Genomic DNA, 21,364 nt, shown 5'->3' on the forward strand with positions numbered 1-21,364 from the left:
GAGATTCTAGGGTTTACACGTTTTTGAACTTACGTTCTTTGAAGGTATCAGGTTTTGTGTTACATTAATGTCTAGGAATGATCTATGATTTTTTACTTGACATTTAAAAAAGGTTACACAGAGCAGACACACTTAAATGTTTGACAAGTTAGGGGTAAGTGCCATGTCCTAAGTCCCAAGGTTCTATCACAGAGGCATTTGTTAAAGTCACTAAAACATGGCTGAACTGTATTTTATGTGGATTCATCATCCTTGGAGATGTTAGTTACTTTTTTAGGAGACAGAGTAGCAAAAAAAAAAAAAAAAAAAAGGAAAAAAAAAAGAGAGTAGCGTTTTTAGGCCTATACTTAGGCCATGCTTAATACAGTTTTATATAAAACATTTCACGTTTTCTGGGCTAGTTTATAAAAGAAAAAAAGCAAAAGCTGTGGGCAAGAGCTGACAGCACCTTTGGTGTGCTTATACAACTCTGAGCACTAACTTCTTTTTCACTAATTCTTGACAACCACACACATCATAAGCCCACGCAAATTCCATGAACTAGAATCTCTAAGAATGCTGCATGTGTTCTCCATAAACTGCATTTCAGGGAAAAACAATCAATTTCAGTGCATCTGTAAAAATGGAATTAATGTGTCAGCTTCAAGGAAAGTTTATGGGAAGACTGGATTCTTTTTTTTTGGAAGACTGGATTCTTTTCAGCTCCTTGTTTGAACTATAAGAAGGATGGCAGCACAGCTTCCACAGGTAACGTCTACATTTATTTTATACCAAAAAAGTTATGTGCAACAAATAAACATTCTTACATATTTACATTTGTTTTTACCAGTTAGCAAAACTGTGTCCTAAATCTCTGATAAAGAATAATTCTATCTATATTAAAGGGGGAAGTCTGCCCAGTGAACTCCACTTTAAAGAATGTTTACTCTGGAGCTTAAAGCACTAGTAATAAATATTTTTTGATGGAACATACTATACAGATCATACACCTAATACTTAGGCCATGCTTAATACAGTTTTATATAAAACATTTCACGTTTTCTGGGCTAGTTTATAAAAAAAAAAAAAGAAAGAAATTAACCGAGTAGCCTGGATTCCCACCCCTGCCCCTTTTGTTTGATTGAAGGGTGGTTCTCACAGATCAGGAATCGGAAGTGCTGCTGAATAGAGATGTTCCACCAATGCTTGTGTGTTGGGGGAAAATACCAGGACAAAGGTTGCATGTTAGGTATTCCTTTAAAATAGGTTTCCAAAAATGACAGTGGATTTCTTGTTGGCATTTGTCTAACACGAATTTTCGAGACAAGATTTGCCAGCTTTCGCTCATGTCTGTGCTGGTTCCAATCTGTTACGAAGTAGTTGCTGAAGATAGCTTTGCATGTTTGCTGATAATCTTATGAATGAAGTACAAGCAAACTAAAGCCAACAAATAGTTTTAATTTCTCTGGAGTCTTGGTCCTATAGCCTACTGAGTAGGGTCCAAAGATCTCTTGCACCAAATGACAGATCTTTGTATGAACATAGTCAATGTTTTTCAACATCTTTAAAAGTAACGGATTTAATGAGAGGCGACGGACATCAAGTAGAAGTAATTTCCTGGCACGCAGCTAGTTAAACCTGAGTTATTTCACCAGTTTACCTTCGCAGAAAGCACCTAGCTGCAACAAAAAACTGAATTCTCTAAACCACCTAGTTTCCCTAGAATTTGTCATCTAATGACAGCTTCTCCAATTTCTTCAAATGATAGGACTACCAAGTAAATAAGGGGCTTCATTTGTTACAAGAAGAGTAGAATTACTGCAAAACCCAAAGATCTGACTCCTTCTCCCCGCTAATTTGTTCTTCAATGTTGGTGGCTAGCAATGTTGCAGTGTTTTAAATATGGAATCTAAAAGTCATAACAATCTGAACAATCTTACAGCATGGTCTCCTTCTTGAGGTGGAAGAGAGGATGTAGAGGGGAGCCTAAATTCTTCCACCAGGGTCCTGCTGCTTACCGAGATACAGGCGTTAAAATGCTGTTATTTCAGGCAGCACACTTTCATTGCTCAGTGAGGAAAAAAAAAACCCATTAATTCTACTGGGGTTACAGGAACATGGCAAATATTTTGTACAACTGAAACAGTGGTGTTTTCCCCAAGGCTTATTAGGAAAGCAAAGGAAAACCTTGAAGGGTCTGGCAGGACATTTTTATGTTTGACCATGTAAGAGTTGAAGACATTCGCAAGAACACAGCATCAAGACAAGCTTTAACTATACTTTGCTGATTGATACAAAATAGGATGAAAAACCATTTTAAATTGGGACACAAGGAACTTATTTAGCACAACCAGTGTTATATATACCACAGAAGTCTTCACGGTTAACCATTTCCACTCTAGCTTAGAAGAAAGAACCAGGAAGCTGCTGGGTAGAACTGAAAGCACTGCCACAAGATGACCTCAGTGCACAAGCCCTGCAACAGCAGGATTTGTTTCTCCATGAACACCAGACATCCAGTCCAGTGCTTTCTGGAGTTCTCTAACTACAGCAACAACAACAATACATACATCATAAGACAGGCATCGAAATATTCACATTCATGGGAAAACAGAAGCCTTGAAATCCGAATTCAGCTTTTACAAAACTGGTTAAAACCGGGTGAAAGTTCATTACAATTCTGATTTTCTACCTGCCTTGGGCCAGAAAAATACATTGCCTCAATTAGGACAGTTAGTTGGAAACTGCTGAACAGTTGCTGACTTTACTCATTAGGGTTTACAGAGCAGAGCCTGTCCCCTCCCTTCAAAAAAAGGCGGCTTGTTAAAGTACGTGAAGGTTACCAGTCTATTTTTAACATAATGATTAATTGGAAGCAAAAACATTGCTACTACTTTTCAATCTAAGGAATAAAATGATCATACAGAACCTTTCTAGAGAATAATGCAAGTTTTCTACGTCATGGTAAGAGGAAGGAAGGACACTTCTGCCCAAGTTCAACACACAAAATATTTGGTTTGAGATTTAAGACAGAAGGCACTTTTAACATTCTGATATAAGGTGTTAACCAGAGAAACATATTGTCACAATTTCATTTGGGTTTATTCACATCACCTTTAAAACCGAGGCATTTGCGTAGTTACCAGGAAGAGCAGTGACACCACTTGTGTACTTCGCCTTCAGCTATTTCTACCTGCACTACTCCCGACGGAACAAACAGAGCAGCATGTCAGCCCTAAAATTTACAACTGTAATATTGACTCTAAAACAATTAAACTAGACATCCAATTAGTGCAGAATGAAACAGGAGGAAATACTACGGAGGTACCCAAGAGCAATCCTACTCCGGAGCAACTGGGCTTATACTGGTTATTTCAAGGTCAATACTGTCTGGTCAACTGGCACCAATGTTAAGGAAAGAGATCTGCATGAAAATTCAGCTACTGTAAGAAACTATCTAAAAATGCCATATTAATATTTCCAGCTTTTCTCCAAAGAAATCTACCCCATTTCCCCAACTTTAGTGTCCTGAAGGCCTTGGATGTGAAGGTCTGCTCACATGACTTACTTTTAAGGTCCTAACTGATCCAGTTTTCTGACTTGAACGTTCAAATTTAGTTTCTTCCCTTTGGAGGAAGGAGACGAACGGGAACCGACTACCCTATTTTTGCCGTCAGTGCCGGACCCACAGTGGTCAGTACTTTTCTCAAGATGCTCTGTATGGACTTAACTATTGTCCCTCTTTCTTCAGTCAACGTCGGGCTGCCAATTCTTCACTGCTACACTTCGGCTAAGCTGTCCAGTAAGTTCTGCAGGATGGATCCAATGTTTCTTTTATTTACAAACGTTACATAGATGGATTCTAGTGGAATCTACATGTTTCAATCCATCAGCTAAAAACATATTACATATTGTAAACATGGCAATATTTAATACAGTATCTATTCTAAAATATTTTCATGTCATGATCACATTTGTTATACCTGAAATTGAATTTATACACATTGGAGAATTACTAGCAATGGTTGCTCACTTGACAATCATGGGCAGGGGGCTAGGGCTACGTTTCATTATCTCAGAAACATCTTCAAAGTAAAGTTAAAGCTTGTCTTTGATTGGCTCGGCAGCTCCTTTTTTTTTTTTTTTTGTATCCATATTGAAAATGAAAGATTGACACAGAAAATAGCTAGGGCCCCTTCTAATTTACAGGATTTTAAAAAATCAGTTTAAGATTCTTGGGGAAAGTGTCTGTTGTGAAGAATCAAAACAAAACAAAACAAAACAAAAAAACTGCTGCAAAATAAACTTAATGGCAAAGGGGACTTCCGACTGTCCAGAGTTCATCCGTTTGTTAGTCCTGCTTGGGCTGCAGCTGCCGTTTCCAGGCCTCGTTCAAGTAAACTAGTCGTTTATAGTTGATGATAAGAAGAATGAAGTTCAGCACGTATGTGATGACGCATATGATGCAAAACTCCTTCAGCACAAAGTACAGAATGTAGGCCAGATACAAGGAGCCTACCACGGACACGATGGAGGATGTCATGAGGATTAAAGCTGCAACTGCACTTGCTGTCATGCCTGCAAGAGAAAGAGACACCCAACTCAGTCAGGCCCTGACCCCGGAGAGAAAGTCTCTGTGTTAAAAGCTAGCACTCTGTGATTTGCCGCAGCATGGGAATATGACTTTACTGGAAAATGCGATGAGTTTTGAGAACACAAGCTACTGGTCTGTTTTGTTAAGGTTATGCAGGTTGATTTTGCATGTAGAATACTCCCTTTACAGCTGCAGTGTCTCTGATGTTTCAGTATTCTAGGTGAAATACTACTTATACCATAAACCAGCCTTCATTAAGTCATGCAAAGAAAACATGCAGTCTTCTAATCACATCATGCATGAGGCTCATCTGTAAAATCGACAGTCTCGTCACTCCCAATGGATAAAGGAACATGAGGACCACAACCTTCTCTCCCAGGCAGGACACACTTCCTCCAACCTTTTCACTGCAGGCTCCCCATCTGTGGGAAGTAAAACTTGCCTTCTCATGTTTAGGTCAAATTTTTAAAAAATCCATACTGGGAGATGATTGTACCAATACGCTGCTGAAGTTGTAATAACCATTTCAGAAAGGGCTCACCCTGGAAGGTAACAGAAACCACGTTTGGCCAGTTGGCCACGTGTAGGTCAAACCAGATCAAGAAAAAGGCACTTCTGTGGGCTAACCCAGGGCTCTCTTGATGCTATCTGATATCTTCACATGTATTATTTTGTAATTTTCTGAAGCCAACAGTCGTGAGAACATGTGCATTTATTTTCAAGGACAGAGGAGATAGCAGAGCATATTCAACTACCCTCCCTCCCAACAACTAATGGACAAGGAGAACAGAAACAGGAAAAACTAATCGGTGGTAGGAGATCTGAAGTGGTTAATTAAGGAGCTGAAATCCCCACTGCCTGTTGATGAGAAGCTGCCTGTGGGCTAGTCTAGCCACAAAGGCCAGACCAAGGCCGGACCTGCCCACAAGACCAGTCATTCTAGCCTTACCTTCCGTAAGGCTCTTCAAGGCACTTCAAGATATTGCTGGATTACTTATGCCAGGGACTGGTGAATCTGATTGTCCACCTGCTTTTGTAAACAAAGACTGAGTGGAACCCAGCCACGCTCACTCGTTTATGTAACATCTGTGGCAGAGCTAAGTAGCTACAAGAGCCAGCAAAACCTAAACGTTTTTCTGTCTGGCCTTTTACTAAATATCTAAGACTTCAAAAATTAATGCAGTCACATTTTCCTGAGAGAGTTAGTTTCCAAATGATATGAACAAGTGCCACTCTTTTCCTTAACTTGAGATAATACTCATTTTTACTTCCCAATACTGGTGTGTGCATAGATTAACAGAGCTAATAGGAGGGGCACCTGGCTGGCTCAGCCAGTAGAGCCTGTGACTCTTGATCTCAGGTTTTTTTTTTTTTTTTTTAATTTTATTTATTTATTCACGGAGACACACACACAGACAGAGCGGGGGGGGGGGGTGGGGGGGGGTGGGGAAGGGAAGCAGGTTCCACGCAGGAAGCCCGATGTGGGACTCGATCCTGGGTCTCCAAGATCATGCCCTGGGCTAAAGGCGGCGCTAAACCGCTAAGCCACCGGGGCTGCTGCCCTGATCTCAGGGTTTTGAGTTTAAGTCCCACACTGGGCATGGAGCTTACTTTAAAAATAAACAAGTAAAAGAGCTAATAGGTATAAAACACTTTGAATGCTCTGTAAATACTGGCTTTTAGTTCAATACTATTGTACCCAACCTGTCCTGATGTAATGTAGATGGTGGTTTGGGACACAATTCCCAGGAGAATTTACAAGGTCCTGTAACTCTAAATAAATGATGGTTCAATCAAGCAGTGGACCATTTTGCAGCTGTGAAGAAGAATGAGTCTTCATTCTTAATGGGCTGCTATGGAAATATCACCACTATGAATGAGTCAAGCAAAAAATAAAGAGTATGAAGAACAGTATGTATAGCATCCCCCTTTTCTATTTTAAAAAGGTGGAAAATTAAGCTATGTTTGTATTTTCTTGTACATGCCTAAAGCAACGACAGCAACAACACACAGCCACCAGTTGGGGACAAAAGGCAGTAGGAAGTGGGCAGAGGGGGCAAAGGCTGGGGACAGACCCTTTGCTGGAGAGCATTTTATATGTTTTTTACTTTTGAACTTGTCAAAGTATTACCTATGGAAAAATTAATTGAAAATGCTGTATCTCAAACAACTTGGAAGGGCGTGAAGATAATGTGCTCTGGAAAACTGTTAAATGACTTCACATGTGCCTTCTGACATTAAAAATGCTTCATGTAGGGATACCTGGGTGGCTCAGTGGTTGAGCATCTGCCTTTGGCTCAGGGTGTGATCCTGGGGTCCGGGGATTGAGTCCTGCATCAGGCTCCCTGCAGGGAGCCTGCTTCTTCCTCTGCCTGTGTCTCTGCCTCTCTGTGTGTCTCTCATGAATAAATAAAATCTTTTTTAAAAAAATGCTTCATGTGCACACACAAAATGTGAACAGAAAAGATACACATGATACATGCCATTTAAAAAAATATGTATAAGGAAATTCACAAATTAAATATTATAAATGAAATTTGATCCAACTCTATCTCCAAAAATTAACATAGTCAGAAGCGTTTCTTAGGGCAGTCCCGGTGGTGCAGCAGTTTAGCGCCGCCTGCAGCCTGGGGTGTGATCCTAGAGACCCGGGATGGAGTCCCACATCGGGCTTCCTGTATGGAGCCTGCTTCTCCCTCTGCCTGTGTCTCTGCCCCCCTCTCTCTGTCTCTATGAATAAATAAAATCTTTAAAAAAAAAATGAGAAGCGTTTCTTAGGCTATTTTAATTTCAGCTTATACACTATACTCTTTAGAAATCCAAACAGAAAAAAATAAATCGAATAAAAAATTAAAGTCTCACCCCAGGCCCCCAACCACCAGACCTTTTCCTACACATTTATATGCATACATATAAACATATACTTCTTTTATACCTATTATACTACAATTTGTTTTTTTCACCAAACTATAATCTTGATCTTTCTAGAATATTCATGTAAGACCTGCTTTTTCCTTTAATAGCTACATAGTATTATCCAGTATGGATGTAACCTAATTTATTCAACCATTACTTTTGCAAAGCTATTTCCATTTTTTTGCTATACTCCTATGAATATCCTTGTGCATATTTTTGTATTTCTACAGGATATGGAACTGGGCAAAGCTGATAGGAGTATTTAGAAAAATTCAGATTCACAATTTGCCTGATAACAAATCAATTTCAGTTAGGCAGATGAGCACAGAAAAGACAGCAGGTGATGGGGTAAAACAGTAACAATGGAAACCAAAGGGCAAAAATGGTGGATTTAACTCTCAAAGTGCAATCAAAATTCACCAAACTAACATAAAAGAGTATAAAGAATGGCTAAAATGTTTGTCACAAATATGAGAGTGGACTATTATCAGGATCCCAATAACAAAAGTGACAATGCAAGGAAATTAAAATGATGGGGATTTGTAACCATTAGAGATTTCACAGAAAACACTTTTTAAAAATGTCCACTCTCTGTCTCTCATGAATAAATAAATAAAATCTTAAATGAAAATAAAATTAAAAAAAAGAGGGATGAAGTTTTGGGGAAGCCAGACAATTGAGAGATAAGCAGTTTGGTAATACATACGTATTAAAGTCCATCAGAAAAAATCTGTGTTTTGACTCATTTGTCCAGTGTTTGGAAATTTATTTTGCAGAACTAATTCAAAGGGGGAGGTGTGTGTCAGGAGGACTTTAAACAAAGTTGATCCCCACAGTGTTACTTAGGACACAAAAATCTTGAAACCTTGATATCAACAATAAAACACTGAAGAGAGGAAACAACATAAAAATTCACAAAAAGTTAAGTGAAAAAAGCAACAGATGATGGACACAGTGGGTGTGTAAAGGTGGTGGAATTATGCACACTGCTTCCTGTTAATGTTCTCTCAAGGGCATACTATTTTTAAGTAATCTGCACAGTATATAAACTAACAAGGAAAAAGTTTCTGGGGAAGGCTGTTTGGAATAATAAGCTCTGTGAATAGGGCTGGTTTTTTTTGGACACTCTGGGATGCTGCTGTACCTGATTAAAACCAACAGATACCAAAGTTAGCATCAGCATCATCAGAATCTCAGTGAACCAAATTTTCACCACAGAACAATGTGCTACAAACTAGTGGTTCTATCATTAAGTTACTTTTATTTAATATAAAGACATTTCAGGGGAAAGATACAAAGTACTGAAGGGAATATAACAAAACAAACTTATTTTTGTATTGCTGTATAAATACTTACCAAGTAATAACTGTAGTATATAAAATATAAGTCCAAAGACACTGTTTGGCTGGTTTAATACACCATCCTTTCCAAAAATGGAACCCAAAAGACCAAATCCTCGACCCCATCTGTAAAATAAGGAAAACCAATGACCCCATTTTAAGTCTTCCTATTTTTAAAAATGTAAAATTGCCTGAGAATGCCATGGTAATACCCCCATCTGAATCTCTAAGTTGCCTATTTCTATAGGTTCTTTTATCCAAAAGGTAGGCTCAAGGTACCCTTTTTTTGATGGTGTTAGTGATTGCAGAGGAGGGGCTCCCTGGGTGTAAGCCAGTCCCTTAGCAGCAGCAGCAGCACTGACATTCTGGCCTAAAGAATTCTTGGCCATCGGGGGCTGCTCAGTGCACTACAGGGGGTTAGCAGTGTCCCTGGGCTCCACTCCCTAGTGGCAGGTGTACTCCCCTGCCAGCTGGGACAACCAGAAATGTTTTCAGCGAATGCCAAATGTCCCAAGGGGGAAAATCTCACCCAGTTGAAAGCCACTGACTTTAAGCTGCCTTATTTCTTCACTCAAAATATGTGGACTGAGGGGCACCTGGGTGACTCTTGGTTTCATCAGGTCAGGACCTCATGGGTCATGATCGAGCCCCAGGTCAGGCTCGGTGCACAGTGCAGTCTGCTTGGGATTATCTGCCTCTCCCTTTGCCCCTCTCCCTGTGCACGCATTCTCTCTCACAAATAAATAAAATCACAAAAAATGTGGACTGAAATGTTGTTTCCCGACAAATTTCACTAGGATATGCAATACGAAACACATTTTGGGAACATATCTTTAAACCTACAACAGTATCAGAAACTACAGGTCCTTCCTGGAATCACAACTCAAGGGTAAAAAAAACGGATACACAATTTGCTGCATCAGTTTTTATTTGCAGTTTAACTTCAGATTCTACACATAACGTTTTCAGAATCTTATTTTCCTATTAAAAAATAGATTATTTTGGATTTAATAAAATTTGACTCCAATATCAAACTAACATTTACTTTGGATGAAAACCTTTGAGGATAACTTTAACTCTGACTGAGCATGCTTTTCAAAAATAAAAAAGAAAACACCAGTCATGGTTTTTAAGTCCATAGTGAAGCACTCAGTAAAACCTAAATATTCGTTTGGAAAACAAACTACCTGAAAACAAGAGTAAATAAGTGATTCTTTGTCACAGTTTAATTAGTAATGTTCAAGAAAGAGTGAACCTTTTCATAATGATATTGGGAGGGAAGAGAAGTGAGAGCCCCGAAGATTTTCACCATATAGAGTAACACACTTTGAGGAACACAAAGTAATCATATTTGTGTATTCTTTTACACGTCAAATACTTATTGTGCGTGCTCTAGGTGCAGAGGTTGAGTCAAATGCTGGAACACAGGAGAGAACAAGTCAGAAAAGGTGGTGCCCTGGGTGGAGCTCTTACTCCATTTAGGGAGAAGTAGTGACCATGTAACAAATGACAAAGTTATCTTCAGAAATGGATGACACTATTAACAGATATGCAGGGAAAGGGAGGGGGGAGCTATTCTAGACCAGAGCTTCTGAAAACTTAAAAGTGCACACAATCATCTATGGGCTCATTAAAATCCAGGTTTTCCGGGGATCCCTAAGTGGTTCAGCAGTTTAGCGCCTGCCTTTGGCCCAGGGCGCGATCCTGGAGTCCCGGGATCGAGTCCCGTGTCGGGCTCCCTGCACGGAGCCTGCTTCTCCCTCCTCCTGTGTCTCTGCCTCTCTCTATGTCTATCATGAATAAATAAATTAAAAAAAAAATAAAATCTAGGTTTTCCTTTAGCAGGTCTGTGGTAGGACCTAAGACTGCATTTCCAAACAAATCAAAATGCCCCCAGCTCATGCTTCCCGTCTGAGGAGCACACTCTAAGTGCTGCTCTTGGAGGAGAAGGGTTAGAATGGCTCCTCTAGGTAGGTGGTCAGAAATGGCCTTTTTAAGGAGCTACATTTTGAATTAAATCCGGAATGATGAGAAGCAGCCAGTCTCTTGAGGACTGGCAAGTACAGAGGCCTTTGAGGCAGGAATGAGCCATGAGTGTGGAAGAAGGCCATCGAGGCTGACACACTGAGGAGGGAAGAATGACAAGAGAATGAAGCACCTGATCATTTTCAGCTTTTATGGACTTTTGTAGGCCGTGATAGTTTGAATTTTATCCTAATTGCAATGGGGAAACATTCAGTGGCTTTTAAATAGGAGAGTAATATAAGCTTATTTATGACCATTCTTGACTATTGGGTAAAAAACAAAAGAGTAGACAGGAAGAAACTAGATGCAATCAAACTGCTTAGCCCTACTCATCGGAAGTAGGAATTCAAGTGTAAATCGCCACCTTTGGCCACAGAAATAATTGGGCATACTGCCAAAATTATCATGGGTAAACAGAATTTTTATATATTCCAAGCATTGTTCTGTGTCTAATTATTCACACAGGATCATGTTGATATTCTCCTTGAAAACAATGCAGAAATCCACAGAATGTATCATTTTATCAAAGTAATACATGCATAAAGGTTTAAAAATCAAGTAACACTGAAAGTCTTACAAAATAGGCATCCCATATTCCAGCCCTCTCCACATACAATTTTGACCCCAGAGGCAAGCATTATGATATCTTTTAACCTTTTTTCCCTATTTAATTCCACATTTAAAAAAAAAAGATTTTATTTATTTATTCATGAGAGACACACAGAGAGAGGCAGAGACACAGGAGGGAGAAGCAGGCTCCATGCAGGGAGCCTGACGTGGGACTCGATCCTGGGACTCCAGGATCACGCCCTGGGCTGAAGGCAGGCACCAAACCACTGAGCCACCCAGGGATCCCCTTAATTCCACATTTTAAAATAATATGCTTACATGGCTATTTCTTGATTTCTGAATTCTTTTTTTTTTAATAATTTAAATTCAATTTAGTTAACATATAGCATCTTATTAGTTTCAGGGGTGATTTCTGAATTTTAAGTATCTTATGACTTTCTAATATGGTAGAGCAGAATGCTGCTTTAAAAAAAAAACATTGTGGGGAGCTTTAAATGTATATACACAAAATTAACAGAACAGAGTAATAACCTCATATACCTATCACCCAGCTTCGAAATTGCACCTTTCTTGTTTCATTTCCACCTCTATCCACTCACCACTCAATGATTATTTTCAAAGCAAAATTTACATACATTTAAGGCACAAATCTTAACTTTTCTGGAACATCTGACTAATCCTGGATACATCTGAGTAGTTGGCATACTAATTCTGGAATACTTACCCAAGAGTGTGAAAGAAGACTCTAAGTGCCTTTCATAAACAATGGAACAAACACACACTCCAACACCATATAGAGTGCCTCCATATCTCCAGTTAAATTCTTAGTTCCCTCTCATCAATTTATACTCTTCTTCACCATAAGCATCAAGTACCTGGCTAGCCAGGCTTATGGGAATTCAACCACAATACCCAACTTAGATCTCTGGTCTCCTGGATTGCAGTGCTACACTACTTCCCTTGTATCATATTTAGAGTTATAAAATAGTTACTATTTTAGCATTTTCAACCAAACAGATCACTTAATTCCTTGATGAATATAATTAAATAATGTTTAGTAAACTTTGATAAACTTATTGTTAAAAGTGTTAGCAAGTCAATTCACAAGCAAAGTAGACTGGCATTACATACAATTATTCTCCTTGGAAAGGTGAATAAGAACAGACATTCATAAATGACACTATCCTTTAAAACTAAAGGTGGTGTAATTTAAAAATCTTTTAGTCAATGTTCAAGTTGAACATTTGAAAATATTATGGTTTCCCCTTACTTCTAAAAGCTATACAGAACTATATGAAATATATTTTATATGCTAACTTTATTTCTGGCTTTATCTTAGTTACTAACCATTTTCTTCTTGTCCCGTCTATATTAATAATTCTATTATATTACTTATTCCAGAGTTTCCCCAAGTAATTTATAGAAGGACTGGGATATTAACCAACTGAGCAAAAGGAAATGTTTTTTTTTTAAATGATGATTTGCTGGTCATTTTTTTTCATTAAGTTTTTAAAAAATTCCAATATAGTTAACATATAGAACACTATTAGTTTCAGACATACAATATAGTGATTCAACAATTCTACACATTACTTAATGATCATCATAAGTGTACTCTAATTCTCATCACCTATTTCACACATCCTCTCCATTGACCCTCTGGTAACCATCAGTTTGTTCTCTATAAGAGTCTGTTTCTTGGTTTATCTTTCTCTCTTCCCCCCCTTTGCTCATTTGCTTTGTTTCTTAAATTCCACATGGGTAAAATCATGTCTTTCTCTGACTTATTTTGCTCAGACTATAACTTTGTAGCTCCATCCATGTTGCTAAAAATGGCAGTATTTCATTATTTTTTATACCTAATATTCCAGTGTGTGTGTGTGTGTGTGTGTGTGTGTGTGTGTGTATCACATCTCCTTTATCTATTTGTCTATGGATGGACATTTGGGCTGTATCCATAATTTGACTATTGTAAATAATGCTGCTATAAACACTGGGGTGCCTGGATCCTTTGAATTAGTGTTTTTGTATTGAGTAGATACCCAGTAGTGCGAATGCTGGATTGTAGGGTAGTTCTTTTTTTTTTTTTTTTTTTAAGATGTGTAAAATTTAGAGAGAGAGCGAGAGCACGTGTGCACTCACAGCAGTGGGGGCAGGAACAGAGGAAGAGGGATAAGTAGACCCAATGCTGAATATGGAGTCCAACACAGGGTTCAATCCCATGACACCAAGATCATGACATGAGCCAAAATCAAGAGTTGGATGCTCAACCCACTGAACCACCCAGGTGCACCACAGTAGTTCCGTTTTTAACTTTTTGAGAAACCTCCACACTGTTTTCCAGAGTGGCTGCACCAATTTGCTTTCCCACCAATAGTGCAAGAGGGTTCCTTTCTCCCCACATCCTCACCAAAAGCTGTCTCTTGTTTTTTATTTTAGCCATTTTAACAGTGTAAGGATACTTCATTGTGATTTTGATTTGCACTTCCCTGATGAGTGATGTTGAGCATCTTTTTATGTGCCTGCTGCCCATTTATATGTCTTCTTTGGAGTAATGTCTGTTCATGTCTTCTGCCCAGTTTTTAATTGGATTATTTGTTTCTTGGGTGTTGCATTTTACAAATTCTTTATGTATTTTGGCAACTAATCACTTTTTGGACATGTAATTTGTAAATATCTTCTCTCATTCCGTAGGCTGTCTTTAGTTTTGCTGACTCCTTTGCTGTACAGAATTTTGATGAAGTCCCAATAGTTTATTTTTGCTTTTATTTTCCTTGCCTCAGGAGACAGATCTAGAAAAATGTTCCCATGGCCAATGTCAGAGAAATTACTACCTCTGCTCTCTTCTAGGCAGGTCTCACATTTGGGTTTTTCACCCATTTAATTTTTTATTAATGGTGTTAGAAAGTGATAAAGCTTCATTCTTTTGCAGGTAGCTGTTCAGTTTTCCCAACACCATTTGTTGAAGAAACTTTTTCCCATTTTACATTCTTTCTTCCTTTGTTGAAGACCATGTAATTGTGGGTTTATTTCTGAGTTTTCTATCTGTTCCATTCATATATGTGTCTAATCCAGTACCATACTGTTTTGATTACTATAGCGTTGTAATATAGCTTGAAGTCTGAAATTGTGATAATTCCAGTTTTCTTTTTCAAGATTGAAAAAGGTTCTTTTGTAGTTCCATAGAAATTTCAGGATTTTTTAAAAAGATTTAATTTATTTATTCATGAGAGACACAGAGAGAAGGCAGAGACAGGAAGAGGGAGAAGCAGGCTCCCTTCAGGGAGCCCTGTGTGGGACTCAATCCTAGAACTCCAGGATCAGGCCCTGAGCCAAAGGCAGTCGCTCAACCACTGAGTCACCCAGGTGTCCCTAGGATTTAAAAAAATTTTTAATTTTTAAAAAATTTTTATTTATTTATGATAGTCACACAGAGAGAAAGAGAGAGAGGCAGAGACATAGGCAGAGGGAGAAGCAGGCTCCATGCACCGGGAGCCTGACGTGGGATTTGATCCCGGGTCTCCAGGATCGCGCCCTGGGCCAAAGGCAGGCGCCAAACCGCTGCGCCACCCAGGGATCCCCCGCTGCGCCACCCAGGGATCCCGATTTTTAAAAATTTTTTTTAAAGATTTATTTATTTATTTATGATAGACATAGAGAGAGGGGAGAGAGAGAGAGAGAGAAAGAGAGAGAGAGAGAGAGAGAGGCAGAGACACAGGAGGAGAGAGAAGCAGGCTCCATGCCAGGAGCCCGACGTGGGACTCGATCCCGGGACTCCAGGATGGCGCCGGGGGCCAAAGGCAGGCGCTAAACTGCTGAGCCACCCAGGGATCCCCGGATTTTTTTTTAAAGCTTTATTTGTTTACTTTGGGGAGAGAGGGAGAAAGATAGCAAGCAGGGAGTAGGGGCAGAGGGAAAGAGAGAATCCCAAGCAGATTGCCTGTTGCACATGGAGCCAGATCCTGAGATCATGACCTGAGCCAAAACCAAGAGTCAGAGGCTAAACTGAACCACTCAGGCACCCCCAGGATTCCTTATTCTAGTTCTGTGAAAAATGCTTTGGGTATTTTGATAGGATTAAATGTATGGGTTGCTTTAGGTAGTATAGATATTTTATTATTTATTTATTTATAAGATTGCATTTTTATTTTTTTTAAGTGCGCTTTATTTATTCATGAGAGACGGTGGGGGCGGGGAGGCGGGCAGAAACAGGCAGAGGGAGAAGCAGGTTCCACGCAGGGACCCCGACTCGGACCTTGATCCCGAGTCTCCAGGATCACACCCTGGGCTGAAGGCAGCGCCAAACCACTGAGCCACCCGGGCTGCCTAGACTGCATTTTAAAAAGATTTTATTTAATTATTCACGAGAGACACAGAGAAAGGCAGAGACATGGGCAGAGTCAGGGAGTCTGACGTGGGACTCCATTCCCAGGACCCCAGTATTACAACCTGAGTTGAAGGCAAATGCTCAACCACTAAGCCACCCAGGTGCTCCAGTATAGACTTTTTAACAGTATTTGTTCTTCTAATCCATGAGCATGGAATGTCTTTCCATTTCTTTGTGTCCTCTTCAATTTCTTTCATCAGTAGTTTTCAGAGTACAGATCTTTTACATCTTTGGTTAGGTTTATTCCTAGGTATCTTACTATTTTTGGTGCAACTATAAATGGGATTGATTCTTTCTCTTCCTGGTGCTTCATCATTGACACCAATTTCTGTATGTTGATTTTGTATCCTGCAACTTTACTGAATTTGTGTATCGTTTCTAGAAGTTTTTTTGGTGGAGTTTTCAGGTTTTCTATATACAGTATCATGTCATCTGCAAATAGTGAAAGTTTCACTTCTTCCTTGCTCATACGGATGCCTTTTCTTTTTGTCTGATTGCTTTGGCATGACTTCCAGTACTATGTTGAATAAAACTGGTGAGAGTGGACATTCCTGTCTTGTTCCTGACCATAAAGCTCTCATTTTTCCCCACTGAGGATGATATTAGCTGTGGGTTTTTCATAGATGGCCTTCAATATGTTGAGGTATGTTCCCTCAACCTACTTTGTTGAGGGTTTTTATCATGAATGGATGTTGTATGGAAATATTTTCTTAAAGCAACAGACATTTATACATCTGTTCATTTTGTTTCAGTATAGTAACATCAATGAAATGATTATGTAAAAGAGAATCTACTTTTTGATTCTAAAAAAAGGTTCATCTTTGATCCAAATAGTAACTTCTTTGAATATTTTTTATTTGGGGGCATAAACAACCAGCATCTATGTTATGAATGAGAAATTGTTCAAAGGTTTCTAAACACATCTACTTTTGCCAGGAACAACAAATATGAAAATCACTGTTCTCCAACTCTAGTCTCCTAGGTCCCTGAGGATAAACCTAAGACATTTGCCTCTTTCACTCCCTCCCTCCCAAGTGTATAGGGAAGTTTTCAAAAAGGTACATGTGTGACATTTAATAATGCAAAAGACTGAAATGCAGGGGTTAATGTGAGAATCCAACAGTCTTCAATTCCAGTAGACATTAAAGAGATTTGTGGTGACAGAAACAATGCCATTCATTTCTTTTTTCTTGAATCACTGTTTATTAGATGCACTGCCAGCTCAGTTTGCTTTCTGCTGTCATGATTTTATTTTTATTTTTTTATTTATAAATTTATTTTTTATTGGTGTTCAATTTGCCAACATATAGAATAACACCCAGTGCTCATCCCATCAAGTGCCCCCCTCAGTGCCCGTCACCCAGTCACCCCCACCCCCCGCCCACCTCCCCTTCCATCACCCCTAGTTCGTTTACCAGACTTAGGAGTCTCTCATGTTCTGTCTCCCTTTCTGATATTTCCCACTAATTTTTCTCCTTTCCCCTTTATTCCCTTTCACTATTTTTTATATTCCCTAAATGAATGAGACCATATAATGTTTGTCCTTCTCCGATTGACTTATTTCACTCAGCGTAATACCCTCCAGTTCCATCCACGTCGAAGCAAATGGTGGGTATTTGTCGTTTCTAATGGCTGAGTAATATTCCATTGTATACATAAACCACATCTTTTTTATCCATTCATCTTTCGATGGACACAGGCTCCTTCCACAGTTTGGCTATTGTGGACATTGCTGCTAGAAACATCGGGGTGCAGGTGTCCCGGCGTTTCATTGCATCTGTATCTTTGGGGTAAATCCCCAGCAGTGCAATTGCTGGGTCATAGGGCAGATCTATTTTTAACTCTTTGAGGAACCTCCACAGTTTTCCAGAGTGGCTGCACCAGTTCACATTCCCACCAACAGTGCAAGAGGGTTCCCTTTTCACCACATCCTCTCCAACATTTGTGGTTTCCTGCCTTGTTAATTTTCCCCATTCTCACTGGTGTGAGGTGGTATCTCATTGTGGTTTTGATTTGTATTTCCCTGATAATGCCATTCATTTCATTACTGTGTGCATGTGTGTGTGTTTGGGAAAAGTTATTTTTTACAAAAATATTTTAACATGTAATGGGTTTAAAGTATTATTTTTAAATGAATGAATACATTTAAATAATTTAAGTAATTTTTCTGTTTTTAATTTCTAATACAGTAAATACCAAAGATATAACATAAGTAAAAATGACTTGGGGTTCTCAATAATTATTAAAGTATAAAGGAGTACTGGGATCAAATAGTTTGAAAATCATTGCTTCCAACCAATTTACCCCAAAAAATACATTACAGTTCAAATACTGTTCAAATTTTAAAAATTGGGGTGAGGTAAAGTTAGGGGAACCTTGAAAAAATAAATAATGTGCATTATAGTAAATTATATTTTTATTTTTTAATTATATTTTTAAAAGATGTCATGGCCATAACACAAAAAATGGAAAATAATAAATGTTGGTGAGGATATGGATATTGGAATCCTTGTATGTTGCTGGTGGGTAACATGGTGCAGCCACCAATGGAAAACAATGTGGCGGTTCCTCAAAGAGTTAAACAATTACCGTACAAGCCAGCATTTCCACTCCTAGGTATACACTCCGAAGATCTGAAAACAGGTATTCAAGCAAGTACAAGTACTTGTTCATAGCAGCATTAGTCACAATAGCTAAAAGGTGGAGACAACTCGATGTCCATCAACTGATGGATAAACAAAACATCGTGTATTCACGCAGTGGAATATTATTCAGCCATGGAAAGGAATGAAAGCACTGATATGTGCTACAATGTGGATGAACCTCAAAAACATTACGCTAACTGGACTAAGCCAAACACAAAAGGTCACATGTTGTATCAGTCCATTTTCATAAAATGTCAGAAGAGGTAAATCCACAGGGACAGAAAATAGGTTTGTGGTTGCCAGGGGTTAGAGAGGGGGTGGTGAGGAGTGCCTGCTTAATGGGTACGGCATCTCCTTTGTGAGTAATTAAAATGCTTTGAGGGGCCCCTGGGTAGCTTAGTCAGTTAAGCATCCAACTCTTGATTTCAGCTCAGGTTGTGATCTCAGGGTCCTGGGATCAAGCCTTGTGTCTGGATCCACAGCCAGTGGGGAGTCTGCTTCTCTCTTGCTCCCTCTGGCCCTCCTCCCACTCACACTTTGTGCATGCTCTCTTTCTCTCTAAAAAATAAATCTTTTTAAAAAGAAAAAAAGAAAAACTCTCTGGAATTAGAGGTGATGGCTGCACAACACGGCAAGTGTACTAAATGGGCTGAATGTACATTTTTAAATGGTTAATTTTAATAAAATTTCACCTCAGTTAAAAAAAATCTGTGTAGTGGGCTGACAGGTAATTTTTCTTATCTTTTTTTTTAATTTGTATTTTCATTATAAAACTTTTATGTATTATCCTAGTTTTCCACAAAGAACATGTATAACTAAGTTATCAGAAAAAGAATAAATTATTTTAAGAAAATAAATACCACAATTATCAACTGTTTCTTAATGGTAGGAAATAGTTTATTTAATAAGGGTACTTTTTTCTCCTTCTACTTTGTTGCATTTTGTAAATTTTCTTTAATGATCAAATATTACTTTTATAACAGCAGCAAAAAAAGAGCTACTATATTGAGTTCATCAATCACATTTAAATTAATTAATGACAAACCTTAATGTCTTTCCAACTCCACTCTTTCCCCCTCAACCAAATTTAAGATTTACTGTAATCTCCTCACGGAATATCTACCAGGCCCTAATATAACGACTAAAACATTCAGGAATACAAAACTAATAAAGAAAGGAAGTAAATAACAATATGAGGTTTCCTGATATTCTCCTTCCTCTGAGGAAGAATTTGTTGAAATGCTGGCTTACACATACCGTTTATGGATATTCTTGTCACTTATATTTAAGATCACTGGCTCCTTGCTGCTTTTCATTTCCCCTCTCCAGTTCAAGCTTAGTCAAGGAAATATATTTTGCCTATAATTTTCTAATTTTTTAAAGTTTTTTTTTTAAAGATTTTATTTATTTATTCATGAGAGACAGAGAGAAAGAGAGAGCGAGAGAGAGAGAGAGATTGAGAGAGAGAGGCTGAGACACAGGCAGAGGGAGAAGCAGGCTCCATGCAGGGAGCCCAACGTGGGACTCGATCCCGGGTCACCAGGATCATGCCCTGGGCCGAAGGCAGCGCTAAACTGCTGAGCCAGGCAGGCTGCCCAAGTTTTTTTTTTTTAAGATGCACTTATTTGTGAGAGAGGGAGCGTGTGTGCAAGCAAGGGGAAGGGCAGAGGGAGTGGAGACAAGTAGCCTCCCGCTGAGCAGGGAACCCAAAGTGGGGGGGGGCTCAAACCCAGAACCCTGAGCTGAAATCAAAAGTTGGGTGCTTAGCCAACTGAGCCACACAGGTGCCTCAATGCTTTTCTAATTTTAGATTGTATGAGCATTTTGTAATGGCCTACTGGTATAACAAAACTATTCAAACATTTTAAACTGCTTGTGTTCGATGGTTATAAAACTCTGAGAAAAAAAAAAAACTCTGAGAAGTCCATTTTACTGAAAACAAATAAACAGACCAATCTAAATGAGCTGTAAGAAACAGAAATTAAAATTCAGTTGGTTTCCAAAGGTGGTTGGATGCATAATGAACCGGACATGACAAAAAGTTTGAAATGTTCAAGAAAAATACTAAGGATGTAATTTCTGCAAAGGAAAGGTCTACCCACTGTGGACCCCCAGAGCTAGAAGTGTGGGCTCTGGAGTCAGACAACCTTGGTTCTGTTAATAATAGGCTGTGTGACTTTGGATAAGTCACTTAATCTTGGACTCTATATCCTTTCAGTTGTAAAATGGAGATGATTATAAGTACTCAATTCATAGCACTGCTGTGGGAAATAACTATGTTAGGAATAACTGTGTGGTGGTTTAATGTCAAAATATAAGTAGACATGTATATACAAGACATTCTGTTCTCTAGCATTCTATTTTCAAGGCCCAATGATTTTGATATAGCATGCCTTTATATAAAGCTATTTTTCTTGCACAAACATCGGCATACTTTATTAAAACATTTTAGATTTGATCTTAAACATTTTGTTTTATATTTTATGGATATACTGTAATTAATGGCAGATATTGCTGGTGAACATCAGGCTATTTCTACTTCTCATGATTATACAACATTAAACAAATATATTGTGCAAAGTGTCAGTCTGTATATTAACTTATTTCCATAGGATAGACTAAAAAGAGAGAAATGGCTTAAGTAGCATAAGCATGTTAAAAACTATTGTATATTGTACAAAATGTGTGCAATTTAATTGCCAATTTATACTTCCAGCATCAGCCCCTGAAATGTCTTTCTTTTTTTTTAAAGATTTATTTATTTATTCATTCAGAGAGAGTGAAGAGAGAGGCAGAGACACAGGCAGAGGGAGAAGCAGGCTCCACACAGGAAGCCCGATGCGGGACTCGATCCCAGGTCCCCAGGATCACACCCTGGGCCGAAGGCAGCACTAAACCGCTAAGCCAC

The 21,364-nt window shown here is 38.8% G+C and overlaps 1 protein-coding gene across 1 annotated transcript in view; it reads right to left on the reverse strand.

Moving 5' to 3' along the window:
- Positions 1–739: 739 nt before the first annotated feature.
- Positions 740–21,364, reverse strand: part of VKORC1L1 (vitamin K epoxide reductase complex subunit 1 like 1) — a 67,150-nt gene continuing 46,525 nt past the window's right edge. Inside the window, exons 2-3 of the mRNA XM_072837620.1 lie at positions 8,846–8,955; positions 740–4,557 (exon numbers count right to left, since the gene is read on the reverse strand). Coding sequence (XP_072693721.1) covers positions 4,331–4,557; positions 8,846–8,955 — 337 coding nt within the window. The 3' untranslated portion in view covers positions 740–4,330. The remainder of the gene's footprint in view (positions 4,558–8,845; positions 8,956–21,364) is intronic.

This window comes from Canis lupus, chromosome 8 (assembly GCF_048164855.1).
Source record: "Canis lupus baileyi chromosome 8, mCanLup2.hap1, whole genome shotgun sequence".
Lineage (NCBI taxonomy): Eukaryota > Metazoa > Chordata > Mammalia > Carnivora > Canidae > Canis > Canis lupus.